Source organism: Trachemys scripta, chromosome 7 (assembly GCF_013100865.1).
Source record: "Trachemys scripta elegans isolate TJP31775 chromosome 7, CAS_Tse_1.0, whole genome shotgun sequence".
Classification (NCBI taxonomy): Eukaryota; Metazoa; Chordata; order Testudines; family Emydidae; genus Trachemys; species Trachemys scripta.
Genome location: NC_048304.1, coordinates 31332521 through 31352526, shown reverse-complemented (window position 1 = coordinate 31352526; position 20006 = coordinate 31332521). Strand labels below are relative to the sequence as shown.

The window sequence follows — 20006 nt, the reverse complement described above, 5'->3', positions numbered from 1 at the left end:
CTGAGATTGGAACTTCATTGTGCTATGCAACCACATCGAAAGAGGCAGTACCTTGATTGCTCTGTGCCTAAGTTTCCCTATCTGTAAAATGGAGATAATAATAATTCCTTTTTCTATTTAGATTGCAAGGTCTTTGGGGCACAGACTGTCTCTCACTAGCTGTTTGTGCAGCACCTGTCACAATGGGGCCTTGATCTCAGTGGGGGCCCCTTGACACAACTGAAATACAAATAGTGATAGCAAAGCAAGGGTGCCTTATGAAATAGAAGAAGGTAGTTACAATTGTGCAAAGTTGGAGAAACGGTTAACAGGATACAGTGGGATGCAACCATTTAATGAGAATCTCACCAGTAAATCACTATGCAGGAATATCTGTCCCGGGAAATTTGAGACGTGCCTGTTTTTTCCTCATGTTCATCTATTCTGTTTTCTCCTCCTATCATGAGGCAAAAAGTTCGCTGTTCCTAGGTGCAGAGTATTGTCTGGTGAGTTAGAGCTGAGAGCCAGGACTCCTGAGTTGTCTTCTGGAAGGAGAGTGGGGTCCAATGGCAAAAGGAGGGAGGACTTGGATTCTGCTCCTGGCTCTGGGAGGGGAATAGGGTCTATAGTAGTTGGAGTTGGGGTGGGAAGTAGCACTAGGACTCCTGGGTTCTCTTTCTAACTATGCCACAAGCTTTGCTGTGTGAGGTTCAGCAGGTTGCTTTACCTGTTTGTGCTGCAGGTTATAAGTCTTCATCAGTACCCTATCTTATGAAATAATGGGCTAGCTCTTCAACTGGTGTAAATCAGCAGCGCTCCAGTGACTCCAGCTGGGGCCTGGCCTTTAATTGGTGAGCAATGGAGCCTTTTCAAAGCAATGCTGTGTAACAAAACCTCTTAATGTGTGTACTGCACTCAGACTACTCTATCTAGGAACATTAGACCAGATCACTAGCCCCTTCCGATATACACTCAATTCAATGGACAGTTTGACTACACAGGCAATGTCAGACCATGACCCATATTTGCAGCGTGAGCAGCATGTGTTGGATTCTTGCAGTGAGCTGTATGGGATGTTGAACTAGAGGGAGATGCTGTGCAGGGCAGTTGGGACATGTTCCCCTTTTGCTTTCTAGCCAGTCGCACTGTATAAATACTTCCAGCAGGAATAGAATAATAAAAGATATAAAAGCTAAAAAATGTGCTTCATTTTTCTCTCCTTAGCTCACTTGTTTGGCTGGATCTGGCTATGTAGAATGAAGGAGGACATTCATTTGTAGTTCATCCTTGAGCGTATTTCTTGATCTTAATAAAAAAAAAAGAAAAAGAAAATAAATATCAGTGTTTGCATAATCATCAAGAGAAGTGATTAATTTAAAACAGATGCTCAAAGCTAATGCAAATTTTTGTTTTTTAAAAAAAGTTCCAGGGTTTTTGATTTTTTTATTTATTTTTACAAAACCCAAAACTAAAGTTTATTTTTTCCCCCCCAAATTTTTTTTTTTCATTTTTGACAAAACCTGAATATGAAAAATGTTCATTTTTCTTGAAATTTTCCACTTTTCTTTTAGGAACCCAAAACCAAAATATTTTAATTTCTTTCTGAAAATTTCTGTTTATTTTTGACGAAACCCAAAACTGAAAGAAATTTATTTTAATTTATTTGGTTTTGTTAAAAAAAATATGTTTTTTTTCCCATTTTCCTGGGATTTTTGATGAAGCTGAAACTAATTCCCCTCCCTGTCCTCCCACTTTCAGTGGCAAGAGAGAAATGGAGACAAAAATGACTAAGTTGGAGGTGGAAAAATGAAAAATTTCTATAAAAATGTTGAGAACAGTGAAATATCTGTTCCTGTTTGGAACATACAGATCGAAAACCACATCCAGGTTTTCGAGAAATGTCTTTTTTATTCTGGTTAATTACACAAATGCCACTTACTGTCTTTCCACTTCGTCTATGGTCTCAGGCAATGGCACGTTGTGTGTCTCTGGCAGTAGGCAGGTTGCGATGCCGGAGACAATAGGGGCAGCTCCATAGATAATCAGGGGCAGGGATGGGAAGAATTCACCAGTCAGCCGAACAAGTGGAGCCATGATGCTACCAACCCGAGCCATGGTGCCGCCTAGTCCCAGCCCGGTCTGCCTGCAACAGCCATAAAAAGTACCTGTCTGAGCTTGGGCTATTGGGCCAGAGCCCCAGCTGGTGTAAATGGGCCATAGCTCTGAAGTCAATGGAGTGACACACTAGCTTTGGACTTGAACCATTGACTCCAAAGAAACTATGGCCCATTTACATCAGCTGGGCATCTGATCCCATTGATTCCAATGGAACAACGCTGAGTTACACCAGCGCTGGATTTGAACCATTGACTCCAGTGGAGCTATTTACACCAGCTGGGAATCTGGCCTCGTCGACTCCACTGGAGCAATGCCAGTTTACACCTGCTGGGGATTTGGCCTCATTGACTCCAAGGGAGAGATACCAATTTACACAAGCTGGGGATCGGGCTCTTTAAATGTGTATTTCAGAAGGGATTTCCCCCGTAAAAAGAAGATGTGGTCTGAGCATAGGACGCAGGAATAACTGAAATGGAGGCTATAATGAAAATTGTGATTCACTTCTCACTTAAACTGGTGTAACTCTACTGATATAGCAACATAAGAGTACAGACAATGAGAAAGAGAAAAGAGGATGTATGGGACGGATAGATAGAACTCTAGCTCTGAGGACTCAAGTGGCATGGAGAGCTTGTACAGGCTGTGCAGAGGGGTACATTTCACTCTGAGAGCACAAGTCAGCTCTGTGATATCTGAATTCACTACACTTTATAAGTCATCAAACGAGTTCCACGGAGCGCAGCCAAGGTCACAGTTTGCTGATAGAACTTCCTAGGCAGCAGTGGGGTCAGGTGCTGGCTTCTAGATACCTGATCACCGTTGGGAACAGCTCTCCAGAAAATATATAGGCACAGTTAAATGATGCAGCCAGGGAGCCTTTTCCGATCACAGCGAAGACCATGCGCATGGTCTGCAGTTCTGGAGAGAGGGAAAAATAGGGTGTTTCAGCCTAAGTCAGGAGTGACTTAGGTATTATTACATGCAGTGTTGGTGTAGCCGTGTCAGTCCCAGGATATTAGAGACAAGGTAGGGGAGGTAATAGCTTTTATTAGACCAATTTCTGCTTGTCTGTCTCACCAGCAGAAGTTGGTCCAATGAAAGATATTACCTCACCCACCTTGTCTCTCAGTTATTGCAGGAATTCTGACCATAGACCAGTGATTCTCTTGAGCAGCCGTAAAGAAGTGAGATGACCTCTGCATATGGTGTTGGTGGGGCCACCCTAAACAAGTTTGGGTGATCCAATGGGCTTGGAGTCAGGATACTTGGGTTCTGTTCTCAGCTCTGCTGTGTGATCTTAGGCAAGTCACTTCACCTCTCTCTGTTTCTGTTTGCCCTCCCACCCTTTGTCTGACTTGGCTATTTAGATTGTAAGCTCTTTGCAAGTGATGGTTCATGCCCTAGTGTGTCTGTGCAGCCCTTAGCACAATAGGGCCCTGATCTCATTTGGGGCCTTTAGGTATCACTGTCATAAAAATAATTATAATAATACCACCAGCCCGGATCCTCAGCTGCTGAAGACTATGGAGCTAGGCTGCTTGATACCAGCTGAAAATCTGCTTCACTATGTCCAGTTCTAGTCCACACTTTAAAAAGGAAGTTGAAAAATTGGAAAGGGTGCAGAAAAGAGATTTGAGGTCCAGAAAACCTGTCTCTATTTAGCTTATCCATTGGGTGGTTCTGGGATGGCTTGATCATGGTCTATAAATACCTACACAGCAAGATGATTTCTGATGCAGAGGGCCCTTCAATCTACCAGACAAAGGCAGAATGAAATTGAGTGGCTGAAAATTGATGCTAGACAGATTTCAACTAGAAATAAGGCTCACATTTGAATTTTTAAATTCAATGGACATATTTCAAAAAGATACTAGCTCAACCATCAGATATGGGCTTGATGCAAGAATTACTAGTGAGGTTCTCTGGCCCATGTTATACAGGAGGTCAGATTAGATGATGATGCTTAACTCTTATTTAATGCTTTGCATTGGTAAATCACAAAAGCTCTTTACAAAGGAGATCAGTGTCATTATCCCCCATTATGGGGAAACTGAGGCACGTAGAGGAGAAGTGACTTGCTCAAGGTCACCCTGCAGGCCAGAGCAATGAATAGAACCTAAGTCTTCAGAGTCCCAGTCTAGTAGTTTGTTCACCAGATCATACTGCCTTCCCCTTCTGGCCTTCAATGTGTGGGTCAGATCCTCAACTGCTCTAAGCTGGGCAGAGTACTAGATATATAAACTCTTATGTATGGTCCAGCCGACTAGAATGGGACAAAGAACCACATTGTGTTAGTGTGGGATATACTACAGTTGAACTATGCCAATTTATATCAGCTAAGGATCCAGCCCACTGTTCCATGGTAAAGCAAATGCTCTGATGCCTGGACATTTTCATAGTTTCATAGAGTTTAAAGCCAGAAGGGACCATTAGATCATCTGGTCCGACCTCCTGCATGTCACAGGTCATTAAATTTCACCCCGTTACCACCCTATGTTGAGCTCAACAATTTCAGTTAGACCAAAGCATTTTAGTCTTTATAGAACTAAACTGTTGTGTGCCCCAGGCCAAGAACAGGAGAGACCGAGGGGCCCCTGATGTCTTTGCAGGCTATTGATTAGGCTGAAAAAGGCCCAGATGATCCCATTAGATATCTGACTCTCCCCCAACCCCCTGCAAAGGAAGAGGAAAACCCCCTAAGGTCCCTGCTATTGTGATCTGGGGGGAAATTCCTTCCTGACCCAAAATCTGGTTTTTAATTGGACCCCGAGCATGTGATCAAGATACACCAACTGGGCACCTAAGGCAGAATTTTCATACAACCTCACAGCACTGGTCTACTCTGTCCGTGTCCCATCTCTAGCTGTGGGAGATTTGTACAAGAGTCCCTTGAGCAACTGAACCCTTGAAAATCCCTTATTCCATTCCATAATGAGCAAATCCTCTCTCACCTTGTGGCACAAAAATATTAGCTAGGATGCACAGTCCGGCTAGGACCAAGGAAAAGGCCTGGGAGAAACGGCGTCCAATGAAAATGATGGTGAGGACTGAGATGAACTTGGCTGGAAAATCAACTGCTCCAAAGATCAGCTGGGTCAAGTAGACATTGACATTGAAGTTCTGCAAGTCCATGGCCAAGCCGTAATAGGAAAAGCTGGTGGAGAACCTGAAATGGATGGTGCAGAGATACGCCCATGGGTTAGAGCTGGTCAGAAAATTGGGAGGGGTGGTCACAAATTTTTTTGATGAAAATGAAAAAAAACAATGTTATCTATATTTTCCACTGAAAATTTGTGGTGAAGATTTGAATACCAAAATGTTTTGGCCAAAACATAAATATTTCTGTTCGGAAATGCTGCTATGATGCCTCATGGGAACTGCAGTTTGGGTACCTGATGCTCCCATTCTCTTCTATGGGCCGGACTCTCAGGTTAGACTACATCTCCTATGATGCACCATCATCCTCCCTCTTGAAAAGGGAAGGCAGTGCATCATGGAAGTCCCTGGCTGAGATGTATCATGGGAGATGTAGTCCACCCAGGGAGCCAGTTCCATAGAGTACAACAGGGACATGAAATTACAACCCCCATGAGGCACTGCAGTAGCATGTCAGAATTTAAATATTAAAGTATGTTGCAGTTTGAATGTTTAGTTTTTTCTGTGAAAAACTGAAATTTTTTGCAGGAAGCAGACATTTGCAAAAAACCATTTGTTTAATCAAAACTCCAATTTTCTGCTGAAAAACAGTTTTGGCAGAAAAATTTTGACCAGGCCTAATGTTAATACATATCTAGGGCCCTACCAAATTCACAGTCCATTTTGGTCAATTTCACACTCATAGGATTTTAAAAATAATAAATGTCACGATTTCATCTTTTTAAATCTGAAATGTCATGGTGTTGAAAGTGTAGGGGTCCTGACCCAAAAAGGAGTTGTGGGGGGATCGCAAAGTTATTGTGTGTGTGTGTTGGGGGGGTTGTGGTACTGCTACTTTTACTTCTGTGCTGCTGCTGGTGGCAGCGCTGCCTTCAGAGCTGGGCAGCTGGCGTCGGAGAGTGGTGGCTGCTGACCAGGATCCCAGCTCTGAAGGCAGAGCCGCCGCCAGCAGCAGTGCAGAAGTAGGGATGGCAGGTATGGTCTTGCCACCTTTACTACTGTGCTGCTGCCTGCAGAGCTGGGCCCTCTGTCAGCAGCCGCCACTCTCCGGCCGCCCAGCTCTGAAGGCAGCAGCGCAGAAGTAAGGCTGGCATGGTATGGTGTTGCCATCCTTACTTCTGCACTGCTGCTGGCGGGGCACTGCCTTCAGATCTGGGTGCCCAGCCAACAGCCGCCACTCTCCGGCCACCCAGCTCTGAAGGCAGTGTAGAAGTAAGGGTGGCAATCCCGCGACACCCCCTAAAATAATCTTGCAACTCCCTTTTGGTCAGGACCCCCAATTTGAGAAACAAATCTATATAGTATAGGGTAAAAACACACAAAAGACCAGATTTCACGGTCTGTGATGCGTTTTTCATGGCCGTGAATTTGGTAGGGCCCTATACATATAGGTAAATCTTTACTCTCCTTGTATTTGGGCTGTAGTACATAGCACTTAGACAACTGCATTTCATCTATAGACCTTGTTATCTTCATTGTTCAGGTGGGGATTAGAAGTGGTTTGTCTAAGGATGCAGGGGGAGTGTGGTTTAGAGCACCAGACTGGAGGTCAGGACACCTTGGTTCCGTTCCCAGATCTGCCACTGACGTGCTGTGTTAACTTAGGTAAATCTCTTCCTCACTTCCATTCTCTCACCCCTTTTTCTATTTAAACTGTCAGCTCTTCAGGGCAGGGACTGTCTCTCACTAAGTCTGTGCAGCACCTGGCACACTGTGGACCCTGGAGTTAGTTGGGGTCTGTGCAGCGCCCAATGTTGGCTGGGTGCCGTGCTCATTTACACCAGTAGAAGAGCTGGCTCCTTATGCTTCAATATCTTTGCCTCAGCAAAATGGAAGAGCCCACTTGCCATATGCAGGAGACTCCGCAGGAGATTTTGCGCATGGTGGGTGTGCGTACCAGGTCCGTGATGGTATGGCTAGATTTGGCTGAGGACAGTTCCTTCTGCATGTTGGATTTCAAGACCTAGATGGAGAAGAGAGCATGCCGCTAATGGTATCCGTGAGAACGAAGCAATGAATAGCAGGGACAAGTGCTAGTTAATACCATTGTGTATGAAGTTCCCAGCTCTGCTCAAATAAGGCTCACCCAGACTGAAAGTTTGGACTCCTCTACCTACAGGGCCAGATCCTCAACTGGTGTAATTGGCATAGAATCATTGCCTTGATGGAGCTATGCCCATTTGCACCAGCTGGCTATCTGGCCCCATTGACTCTAATGGAGCAACAGTCAGTTTACACCATCTGGGGATCTGACCCCAGTGACTCCTTTGGAGCAATGGCCAATTTACATCAGCTTGGGATCTGGCCCCATTGACTCCAGTGGAGTGATGGCAGTTTTACACCAGCTGGGGATCTGGCCCAATAATTTCATGCACACTTCCCTGTTGACAATTCAGCTGTTCACTGATAGCTTAGGGTATAGGTCGGCAACCTTCGGCACGCAGCCCATCAGGGTAATCTGCTGGCGGGCCGCGAGACATTTGGTACGTTGACCGCAGGCATGCCCCCCCGAAGCTCCCAGTGGCTGCAGGGACATACTGGCCGCCACTTCCCGCAGCTCCCATTGGCCAGGAATGGCAAACCGTGGCCACTGGGAGCTGGGGGGGGGGGCGTGCCTGTGGTCAACGTAAACAAAATGTATCGCGGCCCACCGGCAGATTACCCTGATGGGTCATGTGCCGAAGATTGCCGATCCCTGGCTTAGGGATACAGGTATCCCCTGACTGGGTCAGACCAGTGGGTTCTTCCAGCCTCTGACAATGGCCAGTACCAAGTACTTCAGAGGAAGGTGAAAGAAACCTTTTAGTTATGGTATAACCTGTCACCAGGGACAGGGTCCTCCTAACCCTCACTAATTAGAGATCAGCGTATGCCCTATATCATTCAGACTGATGGGGAGGATGGTCTAGTGGTTTGGGCACCAACCTAAAATTTAGATGCCGGGTTTAATTTCCTGCTGTACCACAGATTTCCTGTATGACCCTGGGCAAGTCACTTAGCCTCTCTGTGACTCAGTTCCCCATGTGTACAATGGAGATAATAGTGCTCCCCTGCTTCATGGGAGAGCTGTGAGGGTAAATACATTCAGGAGTGTGAAGTGCTCATAGATCATAGAATATCAGGGTTGGAAGGGATCTCAGGAGGTTATCTAGTCCAACCCCCTGCTCAAAGCAGGACCAATCCCCTATCATCTGGTGATAGGGCCATATAGGGTGTTTAAATTAATAGTTTACATCCCTTCCAAAACTCTTGTTTATTTTTTATTAAATCCTTCCTTTGGATGTTCTCCTTATCCATATAAATGTCTGATCCTTTCTTGAATCCTGCTATGTTTGTATCTTGTAGCAGTGAAGTCCAATGGAAATTATTTGTGAAAAAGTATTTACTCTTATCAGTTTTAAATGTGCAGTCTTTACATTTCAACAACCAGTCTCGTCAACCCCAAATCTTCAAAAATCATGGTTTACCCTCACCTCAAAAAATCCTGAGATTGTCTTAAAAACATGAGATTTTAAATATATAATAAGTGTTGGGTTATTTTTATTTGCTTTCTGTTTTTTGAACTTTAAAAGACACTTGGGTCACATTTTCAAGCTTTTCTTCAAAACTATGAGTACTAGGAAGTTACTTTTTTATTTTTTTAAATGAAAGCCAAGGTTGTCTCAGAATGACCTCTCTCCAGTAGTCCAGGGCATCAGATATCATAAGACTCACAATAAAATTATAATGTTGATGGCACTGCATCGCCTTATTCTTCCATTCTGGGAACAAACGTTCCCAGTCTACCTTCTCCATCCCAGTCATTGTTCTGCATCTATCTGTCTGACTGTCTATCATGTTCCTTCCTCCTCCACACTAAATAATCCCAGTTTGAGTTGGTTGAAACTCAAAATGTCCATTCTGTGTGAAGTTCAAACATTTTGAAATTTCCTTTCATCCCGAATTGGAACAAAAAGTCAAAATTGCCACTGGAACAGAATTTCAAAATAAAAATAAAAATTCATTTGATAAATATAGAAACAATCTAATCAAACCAAAACATTTTGATAAGGTATTTTGACTTCACCATTTTGACTTTTTATGTATAATATAATAATATATAATTATATTTTCCAAAAATATTCAGCCTGAGGCAGACACTCAGCATGGAAAATTTTAGTTTGAACAGTTATTGTTTGGGAAAGTTATAGGCAACTGAAAACAGAGTCTTATAATGGGAAGTGTCAGGCAACCTTAATAATAAATGGTGCTAACAGGCCTGCATATATTATATTATAGACAAAATGTAGTGCTTTTGACCTTAAAAAACATTTTGATAATTTTTGATGAAAATTTTAACGCCATAAGTAAGTTCCCATGAAATGTTTCCATTTAATCAAATCAGCATTGTCTGATGGATTACTGTTGTGTTGGAACATTTTCCACCAGCTGTAGTCCCAATTTATTGCTAAGGGTCTGGCCAGGCTCTGATTCCATCTCTTTGTTCACTCTGTTTCTGCCACATCACTTTATGAGAGGGTGACCAGAACAGAATACATTAGCCCCAAACTTCATACTGCAGCTTTGTAGAAGCCTGGACCCAGGACCTGGATCAGCCCAGTTTGTGGTGGTACATCCTAGGAACACCCCTTCGATGCTGCCTTCCTGTTCTCCACAAACTTTGCATTAGATCTTTTCTTTTCAAATAAGTTTCAAGCTGTTGTGTTTGCAAAGAAGACCTTGAAAGCATGACCTGGGTGCAAATGCCTGCCTGAGTTTGTAGAGAGCCTGAGACAATAACTTGGAGAGATGTGAACAATCATTTTAAGGACTTATAGGCAGAGCTTATTTTGTGGAAAGGGCATGGACTCCCCCCCACATTTTAACCCCAGTTTGGACCATCTGGTTTGTCTATGGGACAATAAGGGCCTCTATGGATTCTTTACCTCAGTGCTGAGTTTGTCTCCTTCTTCCATTTTCCCATTGATCCTAGCAACCTTTCTCAGCCCTTTCACTGCCTGTTCTGGTTTTCCTGATATCACCAGCCAGCGGGCAGACTCTACAAACAACCTGCCAACAAGACGAAGCCAAGACAATAGTTTTGATTCTTAGTTACACTTCTCTCTTAGAGCTGGGAATAGAATACAGGAGTCCTGACTCCCAGCTGCTACCCCTGCTCTAACCCACTAGATGGAACTCTTTTGGCTCTTGAAGAGAAGTGGTGTCTAGCAGTTTGAGGAGAGAAGAGGAAGTGGGTGTCAGGACTCCTGGTTTTTATTCCCGGGTCTGGGAGGAGAGTGGGGGGCTATCTGGTTAGAATGATGGGATGCAGGACTCCTGGGTTCTTTGGGCGGGAAGTGGTATCTAGTGGTTAGAGCAGGAAAGTGACTGGGAGTTAGCAAGGCTAAAGAAGGACTTAAATGGTCCTCTATCCAAGAGGTACATTACACACCTAGGAAGGGGGGGAAAGAATTGCCGGAAATAATTCAAGCTATTGATCAACATACGTACCAGGAGTAAAGAAAGAAGACAAAGAAAGGCAGGGAGACTGTGAGCTGTAGCCAGCGCCAATCTGGGATAGCGTAGGCCACCCCAGCCAGAATGAATTGCCCAGTAGTGTAGGAGTATCCATTGATGGTGCCCACAATGGCCCGAACATTGGTGGGGATCCACTCTATGCCTGGGTAGAGAAAACATGGGGCCCACTGGGTCAGTATGTAGTGCAGGTCCCCTCCCTCACTCATGCCTGCACTGCAGAAGAGATGAGTCTAGGACGCGCTAAGGAGGCAGTGTTAGCTCAGGCTGTAGCAGTTTGTAAGTTTTAGCTCTGGAGGTCACTGGTTCTGATTCCAGAGTCCTGGCTCTCTTTCTCTCTCTCTCACACACACAACATTATTTGGGATTAGTAATCTGGACTCCTGGGTTCCATTTCCAGCTCTGGATGGAGGAATAGGGTCTAGTGGGTTAGAACAGGAGCAGGGCAAGGAGTCAGGACTCCGGGCTTCCATCGCTGGCTCTGTGAGCGGCGTGTGTTCTGTGGGTTAGAGCAGGTGAAGAGGGCTAAATGTCAGGACTCCCACTCTGGGCAGGCTGAAGTGTCGCATACGCTTGTGCTGGGCCCACTACACAGGGTGAATTTTGTTCTGTCCTGGTTCTCCCAGGAGCAGACACCAGGTGTCCGGTGCTATCAGAGGCGCCTTTATAAGATTGGCTGGAAAGTAACTAGTCTGCTGGGATCATTCAGACCTGAAGCGCCTACTTACACAGCGAGACAGAATTGACCGAGATGCCGGAAATGGCCAGGCCGGTGAGGAAGCGGAAGGCGCAGTACATGGTGAAGTTGGGGGAGAAAGCAGCACAGATGCCTGTTACCGCCATTTGCAGGTAGCACCAGATCAGGAGGGCTTTCCGGCCAAACCTGCAGCACAGAGAACAGAGTTAATGGGGGTGTGGGGAGATCAGGAAGCTGGTCCAGGGCAGGGAATTTGGAGGCTGATATGATTGCACTCTATTGCACCCATTACTCCTACTCTGGTGATCTCAGCTGCCTCTAAGCACTGTTTGCAATGGAGAGTGCTTGAGCCAAAATTCAGGGTTAGGAATTATTTGAATGCATGACGTTATCCCAGTACACTTCTGCCAATGCCCCTCAAGCCCGAACTGTAGCCCTCCTGCTTTTCCAGCCCTGGCCTCCCCTCTCCCAGCTCTGTGATGCCCCTCAACCTTAACCCTATTCCCTCTGCCAATTCGTATCAGTTGTGACCTGCAGCATTCCCAGTAATCCCTCCCCAGGGCCACTACACAGTCCTGACCTGCAGGCAGTAGGTACATAACCATTGTGACATGTTTTTGGAGCTGGGGTTGGTGTGGCTCCAGCTCACACTAGCAACATGAAAGCGTGTGGCGCTCGGAGTCGCAGCCTCACCATCTCACCTGTCCCCGAGGCGTCCAAACACAGCTGACCCCACCAGCACACCAGCCATGTAGAGCGACTGCGCCATTTGTCGGAGTGTCCTGGACTCACACACCAAATCCCACTGCACGGGGGGAAGAAAACAGAGACCAGTGAGAGCAGGAAGATTTCAGGGCACACATTGCCTGAGCTGGAACTTTTTGGAAGTGCCTATGGGTGGCGGGGAGGGGAGGTTGGACATGCTGTAGCCTGGTCTGTAGAGAGGATACTTGGATCCCCAGGTTTTGATATTTTGCTCCAGGCAGACACAGAGATGGGAAGAGGTGGCTTTAACCCACACTTGTGCTCCCCGTTTCTGGACCCTCCTTAACCCTGGGGTATGTGTAGAGTGGCCTCGGAGCTGCTCCGACTTCCACTCTTCCTCCTGATGCTCCAGGGAAGCAGAGCTCAGTGCAATCAGGCCACACCCCCTATGCTGGGGAGCTGGGGGAGTGGAGCATTTTTACAGGGCTGGGTTATCAAGGGGCTATTCACACCCCCCACACTGAAAATCTGAGCGCCAAAAATCAGGCTCTGAAGTGGACACCCACGAGTAAAATTGGTGTACAGAGAACCCCTAGGGTCAAGTGTGTGTATGGGGGGATGGGGAGAGTTATACTGGTCAGTCAGCAAACCTGTTACAGTACGAACAGCGGGTGTGGTCCCCTGGCCCTGTACCTTGTAGAGTTGCCACCCATCCAGGTTTTCCAAGGGTCATCCCTTTTTTGAGGTAGCTGCCCTGGGAAATCTGTCAGGGTACTCAGTGCACCCTGACGGTTTTATGGGCTCAGGATCATCTTGGATGTCCCATTTTTTTATACCTCAGAGGTGGCAATCCTACTACCTTGTGTGGTCAATTATACCTGTGCCAAGGGGGAAAAATAGTCTGCCAGATCACAACAGTAAGAGATTTGGTGGAGGGACTGTCTCTCAGTGTGTGTGCAACGTAACAGTCTACAAGCTATTGTGTTGTATTAGCATAGCACATATCGATCCCAAAGGCGATCTGGAGTCCCATTGTGCGAGGTGCTGCCCAGACCCCAACTGAGTTCACGATTCCATTGTGCCAGGCGCTGCACAGACCCCGACCGAGATCAGGGCCCCAGTGTGCTACACCCACATAGTTAGAGACAGTCCCAAAGAGCTTACATTCTAAATAGACAAAGGACGGGAGAGGAAACAGAGAGGAAGAGATTTGCCCACAGCAGATCAGTAGCAGAGCTGGGAATAAAACCTGGGTCTCCTCCTCTCTCAGCCCAGTACCCTAGGCACTGAGCCACACTGCCTCCCTATGACAGCATTGTCTGGACTATACAGAGTCAGGTTTCTCTCACCTCTGTTATAATGGTGTCAGTGAACAGGCTCTTATCATAGGTCCACCCGTCTACACACGGCTCAGTATCCAGCTCTATGGTGTTGGTGCTTGTGGCATTTGGGTTTAGGAGCTGCCACTGGGTGGTGACAAACCGCTGGCACTTCTCCGGCTTCTGGCTCCTGTCCATGGGAATGGAAACCCGGAGCAGATCTTCAGCAGGTAGGCTGGCTGTGAGATTGGCATGATGGGTGTAGTTGGCCATGATGCGCACTTGACAGTAATGCTCTGGGATCCCAGCAGTGAAGTTCTGCAGGAGGTTATGGCTGGCCAGCATTAAGAGTGGGATGGCCAGGAATGCCACATGCATGACTTGAAAGCGTCCCATGCCACCAATGTGGTCCAGAACTTCTGGAAAACTCATGGCTCTCAGGTGGCGCTGGGTCGATAAAAAAAAAATTACCAATGATGGATGAGAAGAATACACTCTTCCCCTGTGTTAGCAAAATATCTCAGTGGTTTGGCCAAAAAATAACTGCTCAGTGGTGCTGATTCACACCATAAAATGGAAGTATGGCCACTTGGGATGCTTATGCTGAACTTCTTGTAAGGTATGTGCATCCCAGCAAATAGTCTCTTAATATCACAGGTTAAAATTGCAGAAGGTGGCAAGTTGGCTTAATAACTTTTCAGGTTGCCACCTGCATTAAGTGTCTGTTGTTTTTCCTGTTGCTGCAGAAATCCCAGGTTAACTGGTCCCAGTTTGCAGTGGCAAACAGTTCAGTCCCAGGTCAGTGAAAAGACACCCATTCCAGGAATGCTAGATGGATTTTCTGCCAGGATTGAGTCCCTGCTAATCCCCAGGTTTTACCCTTTTGCAAACGGACTCATTGGTATATAAAGGCTTGATGTGCTCAGGCAGTTAAAGTTTTACTTTGCTTATTTGGTGGATTAAGTCAGATAAGAAAATGTTTGACATGATTTGGCATAAAGGGCAGTGCTGGCAAAGGAACAAGTCTGCAGATCATAAGGGACAAGAATGATGACCTTGGTTAGTATATTAGAGTTATGGGATGGGTGTAGCATGGACTAGAATCTGGGCTGGATTCTGTATCATTTACTGCTGATGTAAACCTGGACTATTTGCTCTTGGGAGATTTTCAAAATACCCCAAGCATGAAGCACCCAGGTCCTCTTACCTTTTAGTCCCTAGGAGAGGAAATACCTCTTCCACGCAAGACGTAATTAGACTGTGGCATTCAGTCCCACAAGAGACATTTGAAAGTTCCACCCTACCTCAAGTTTATGGACCAGATCCCCAACTGGTGTAAATCGACTTTGGTGGAGCTACGCCAGTTTACGCCAGCTGGAGGTCTGATGCATCCGACTCACTCTCTGATCATACTTAGCTTTGTTTTCCGCTGTAACACTTTCATGTTATTCACAGTCACAGTTTTTAAGGCCAGAAGGGCCCACTGTGATCATCTAGTCTGACCTCCTGCATAACACAGGCCATAGGACTTTATCAGTTCCTGCTTGAACAAAAGTTTATCTTTTAGAAAAATGTCTTGATTTTAAAATTGCCAGTGATGGAGAATCCATCACAGCCCTTGGTAAGTTGTTCCAATGGTTAACTTCTCTCAGTGTTAAAAAATATGTGCCTTATATGTAAACCAAAGCGCCTTATTTCTAGTCTAAAGTCCATCGTGGATGGAACAGATGCATTGACTTCTGAGGCTGAATTCCAGACTATTTTTGGCCTGTATAGCAGTTCTAGGTGTTCCTCCAAGATGAGATCTCATGTTTGGTTAACACCACATGTGTGTTGGGGTCCATAATTCATTGACAATAGGCTGTGCCTTTCTCTCAGAAGACAGGGCAAATGGCTCCCTAAATGAACTGTCATACTGAGAACACAGGAATTGCCAGGCTGGATCAGACCTGGGTTACTTTAATCCTGGGACAGTGGCCAGCACCAGATGTTTCAGAGGAAGGTGTGAGAATGCCAGAGTAGTCAGATGTGGGATAATCTTCTGGCCCCATCAAAATGTCATCCTGATTTTGAATAGTTAAAGGTGGAGGTTTAAATAGTTGAAACAGGAGGTTTAATATCCTTTCCCTTAGCATTAATTATGGCAACTTGAGATACTCTTAATATCCATATAAATGTCCAGTACCTCTTTGCATGTTGCTAAATCCTTGGCCTTAATGACCTCCTGTGCCAGTGAGTTCTACACTCTAATTATGCCAGGGCTTAGAAACAGGTAGTACACACCCATCCCTCTCCTGACATGTCTCTGGAGGTACTATCATGTTCTCTAGAACCTAAGCTTGGATTTTAAAAATTAGTAAATTTCCAGCAGTGCTGGTCAGGAACTAGAGTTTTCATTCTGTGGAAAATACTGACATCGGAACAAAAAGCCCAAACGTTGAAATTTCCTGCAGAATAACAATTCAGAAACATTTCAGTTTGGAACCATCAGAATGTTTAGTTTCGATAGAAAAGTTGGATATAGGACTGGAAGGGATCGCCTGGATCACTGAGTCCAGCCCCAGCTATTGCAGCAGCTCCTCCTGCTGGTCATCCAGGGAATTAGCTCATCAGCCTCCGGAGCACACTCTGCAGGCTGGTGTCTCGCTTGCCGCTGGCCCCCCGTGTCCCTCCCGGACCCCAGTGCCCCTTCTCTTGGGGTTCTGCCCCCTGCAGTATCCCACACTCTTGCTGGGTCTCCCCTCCCCAGGGAATCCCCAACCCCCATCCCCACCTCGCCTCAGTCTTGGGCTGCTGCCAGTCACCATCTAGCCCCCGCTCACTGGGGCAGACTGCAGTATAATTGCTACTCATCATCGGTGTCGGAGAAAAGCCCGGATCCCATGGGCAATATGGGGAGTGGGTTAACCTTCCATGTCCTTGCTTCCAAAGACTGTTGGTATGCAAATTTTAACAACAATTTTTTTCAATTAAAAAAAAAATCTGGCCAATGAAGTTTCTTTTTCTTACTTAAGCAACTGTATTAGACTTTAGTATATCACATTTTCCTGATTTATCCAAACACTTTTTGTATTCCAAGTTTAATAAAAACAAGTATCTGCTTTTTGATTTAACCCTTCTATTTAATTTTTAACTAGACTGTCTTATGAAAATATTAAACCCAACAATTCTGGCCACAAGACAAACACCACAAGACAGGACAAAACACAAAAATAGTTCCTATTGTACCAGTAAATGCATGGTACATTGAATGCTGTTCAGCTGGCATCCGTTTTCTCTGATGATCTGAAAGACAAAAGAACAGAGGTCTACCCCTTCTGGGTAGTCAGTCATTGCTTAAAATATTTCCTTTATATACACACATACTCTTGTTGATTTTAGACAAAACAGAGGAATTACCCCATATTTCCTTGTATTTGTTTCATAGGCAGCCCAGGTTTCAGTGGCTTCTACCTTATTAGTTAGAAAATTGCATTAATACAGATGCTTTCTGGCTTGCTTCCAGATCCAAAGCTATCCACAGCTTAAAAATTCTTATGTAAAAAGGGACACAATTAACTTTCCCAGACTTTTGATTGCCTTTTACTTCTAACTCCTGCTTTCAAACACCCAGTGATCTGAAAGAGACAACACAACCTATATTGGTAGGTTTGCATTTCTTTTACCTCTGCTACAATATACACTGCACATGTTCTGGGGAAAATGCACATCCTCTCCACAATTCAATTTCCACAACACTAGCCACATCAATTTCTACACAAGGTGTAACTGTTTCTTTTGTGCTTACAAAATCTCCATGCACCCCTAGTAAAGTGACAGCTCGACCACACAGAGCCAGGGGGACTGTCCTCCTCTCTCTTTTTACCAGATCTTTTATCTGCTATTTTGTTACCCAAAAACAAATTCAAATCTTTATTCTTTCCTGAACACTGGGTAAAAGCCATTTACTTAACATATAATTCAAAGGGCTATCCTTAGAGGGTTTTACCAGAGACCCACCCATCTGCCTGCTGATACTCTAACAGAGAATTACACAGAGAACAGAGGGAATTATGGCCTAATAGGATCCTATTACAGGAATTTCTACTAATACTGACCACTACAGGGGACAGGACAGAAGGATCCCAATTCAACCTCAGAGCTTCATCGCACGCGATGGCTTCCACTCCGAGGAATTATGAATGAGAGGCTCAGTTCCATCCACACACCTAACGCCTAAATGTATAAGACAGAAATTCATTAACCGGAGTCGCCAGTAACTGTCACCGAAATATCGGGTCCACCTAGCTGAGAGCCAATAACAGCCAGACAGGGATAAGCAAGAGTTGCTTTATTCTGCAGAAGAAAGGAGAGCTTTGCACTTTAGTACAAAAACTCTGTCTTACACACATTTTACCATTTCAATTATTATCCTGGGGATTTGAAATCCCCCATGCTTATAATTACTTACTCCTTTCCTTCCACTATGCCCTCAAAGTTTCCAACCTGTTCTCCAATCTCTCTATCTATTGCCTGCCCGCTTGGGCCCGATCCTGCTTTTCTCGCTGAACCGTCCCTTCCATGGGCACCAGCTTTTTCACTACCAATTTAGATAGGAGGGTGGGCTTTTCAACTAGCCCCCACCCTTCCTGGTCTCTTCTCTTAAACATTCTTACTCACAAGGCTACCCAACTCCTCCCTCGTGAAGCTTGTCACTTGGGCAAAATGCATGGCCCATTGGCATTTAACTATTCAATTTTCTCTTGTGGCAAACACACTGCTCTTACAGCATATGCAAACACAAATGGTTAAATTCTGACAAGTCCCTGAAGGACCGGTACTTGCTTAGCCAGTGCTTCCTTTTCTTCCTGGAAGTCCTGTCTCAAGGCTTGCAACTTGCCCTGGGTGTAGGTTTGAGTTGCTGCCTGGTTCATGATCTATGCTCTTAATTGCTCAATTCTAGTTATCAAGTACACAACTCTTCCCTTTTCTCCAACTTCTCTATTGCCCAGTCCTGCTACGACTGGGGTAGATCCACCTGACACCCTTCCCGGTCAGCCGGGGTGGAAAGAGGAATGCTAAATCCCTCTCCGGTTCTCAGACTTACTGCGGCTGAGAGTAGGCACACTTTCATACTCACACACGTACGTCCAGACTGGCCACGTCTGTGTATAACGTTCAGAGAAGGTGCTGTGCAATCTCCAACTTGCTTCCTCTCTTGGGAGGGCAGTTCTTTTACACCCTGAGGTCTCCTGGGGCGTCTTTTCAGTGATTCCAGTCCAGGCCGGCTGCCTGTGGCTTCTTCAGCTTCCCCAAACCACGCCAGCTCCAGGGTCGCAAAGGCAGACTGTTGGATCTCACTGGACAGTTAAGCTTTGCAAATGTAATCCCAGCACTGTAACTTGTATTGCCTTTGGTTTGACTATGTCTATATTTTTTCACAGTCAGCTGGGGCCGAAAGCAGTTTTTCTTTGTACTTAGCCTGGTCTGCATTGATTCTTGACCTTGAACGCAGATTAACTTTCTCTTTATCTCTGGACGAAGCTGAATTTCAAATTAACCCCTTCCTTTCCTCAATAGACAAATTGCTCCCATTGTGTGTCAGAGGCTTTTTGGTGATTAAAAGCTCCTCTGAGATGTATGATCTTATCTAGATTGAAGGTACCTTCTAGTGGGCATTGTTTAGATGAATTTTCACGCGTGTAATGATTCCAATTCTCTAAATACCTCCAGGTTTTAGTACCATAATGTACGTACATGAAATAAGATGGGGTACCCTTAGGGGGTGAGAGGGAATCCTTAGGCTGTCCCCCACCCATTTTCCAATCACACACTCAAAAGGGGAAGGATGCCCTGTCCGCGCTAGCGGTTCATAAACTAAGGACTCTCCCTACAGGGTATTCACACAGGAGTGACTAACGAGGATAGCCATGACCCCCTACACCTCCCTTCAGCAAAGAGCGTCGGCTAATCTCAGAGAGAAAGCGCCGCTTACTCTGTTGCATCCAGTGAGATGGTCAGACTGTCAGTGGCTCACACGGAGAGGAAAAGGGGAGGGAAGATGGGTGCACACACTCCTAGACCCAGGTAGCCTCCTCGCCGGACGATGCCAGGCCGAGTCAACCTACATGGGTCGGATCTCCTAAAAGATCCTCTAGTTACCGGGCTTGCGTTAGAGTAGTTCTGGTCACGAGCCAAAAGACTTCGCAGAGTACTCTGGGCGTCTTCCGGTAACACTCAATTCACACTGTGTACACACACACACACACACACACACCAAGGCCTTCTACCAGGTACTACTCCTGAGTACCTCCAGGTACTATTCCCAAGTACCTTGATGCATCACTTGAGGCGGTAAAAACCCCTCTTGAGGCGGTAACAACCCCTCAACACAGGTGCAAACCCTATGCACCTAGCATATGCATACAGGGGGCGGCAAACAATTCCCCTATTACGCCGCTCAGCATCTGACCTTGCTGCACAGTCAATAAGTTCGGATGGCGTGAGCCCAACAGGGGCAGACGGCCCCACGGACAGTC

The 20006-nt window shown here is 45.6% G+C and overlaps 1 protein-coding gene across 1 annotated transcript; it reads right to left on the bottom strand.

The window, feature by feature from the left end:
* Positions 1-1226: 1226 nt before the first annotated feature.
* Positions 1227-13920, bottom strand: LOC117880437 (solute carrier family 22 member 6-A-like). The gene is made up of 10 exons (XM_034776617.1): positions 13519-13920; positions 12166-12269; positions 11496-11650; positions 10744-10912; positions 10179-10302; positions 7101-7216; positions 5049-5263; positions 2907-3015; positions 1919-2122; positions 1227-1284 (listed from the first exon to the last, which is right to left on the bottom strand). Exons 1-10 carry the CDS (start codon positions 13918-13920, stop codon positions 1227-1229), a joined length of 1656 nt encoding a protein of 551 aa, XP_034632508.1.
* Positions 13921-20006: the final 6086 nt, after the last annotated feature.

Coding starts and splice junctions, on each gene's coding strand:
- LOC117880437 (XM_034776617.1), bottom strand. CDS start 13,920: ATGAGTTTTCCAGAAGTTCTGGACCACATTGGTGGCATGGGACGCTTT. Junction 3,016..5,048: donor TAATATTTTTGTGCCACAAG/GTGAGAGAGGAT, acceptor CCCTCTCTCCAG/AACTGCAGACCATGCGCATG. Junction 1,285..1,918: donor ATAGACGAAGTGGAAAGACA/GTAAGTGGCATT, acceptor TTTTTTATTAAG/ATCAAGAAATACGCTCAAGG.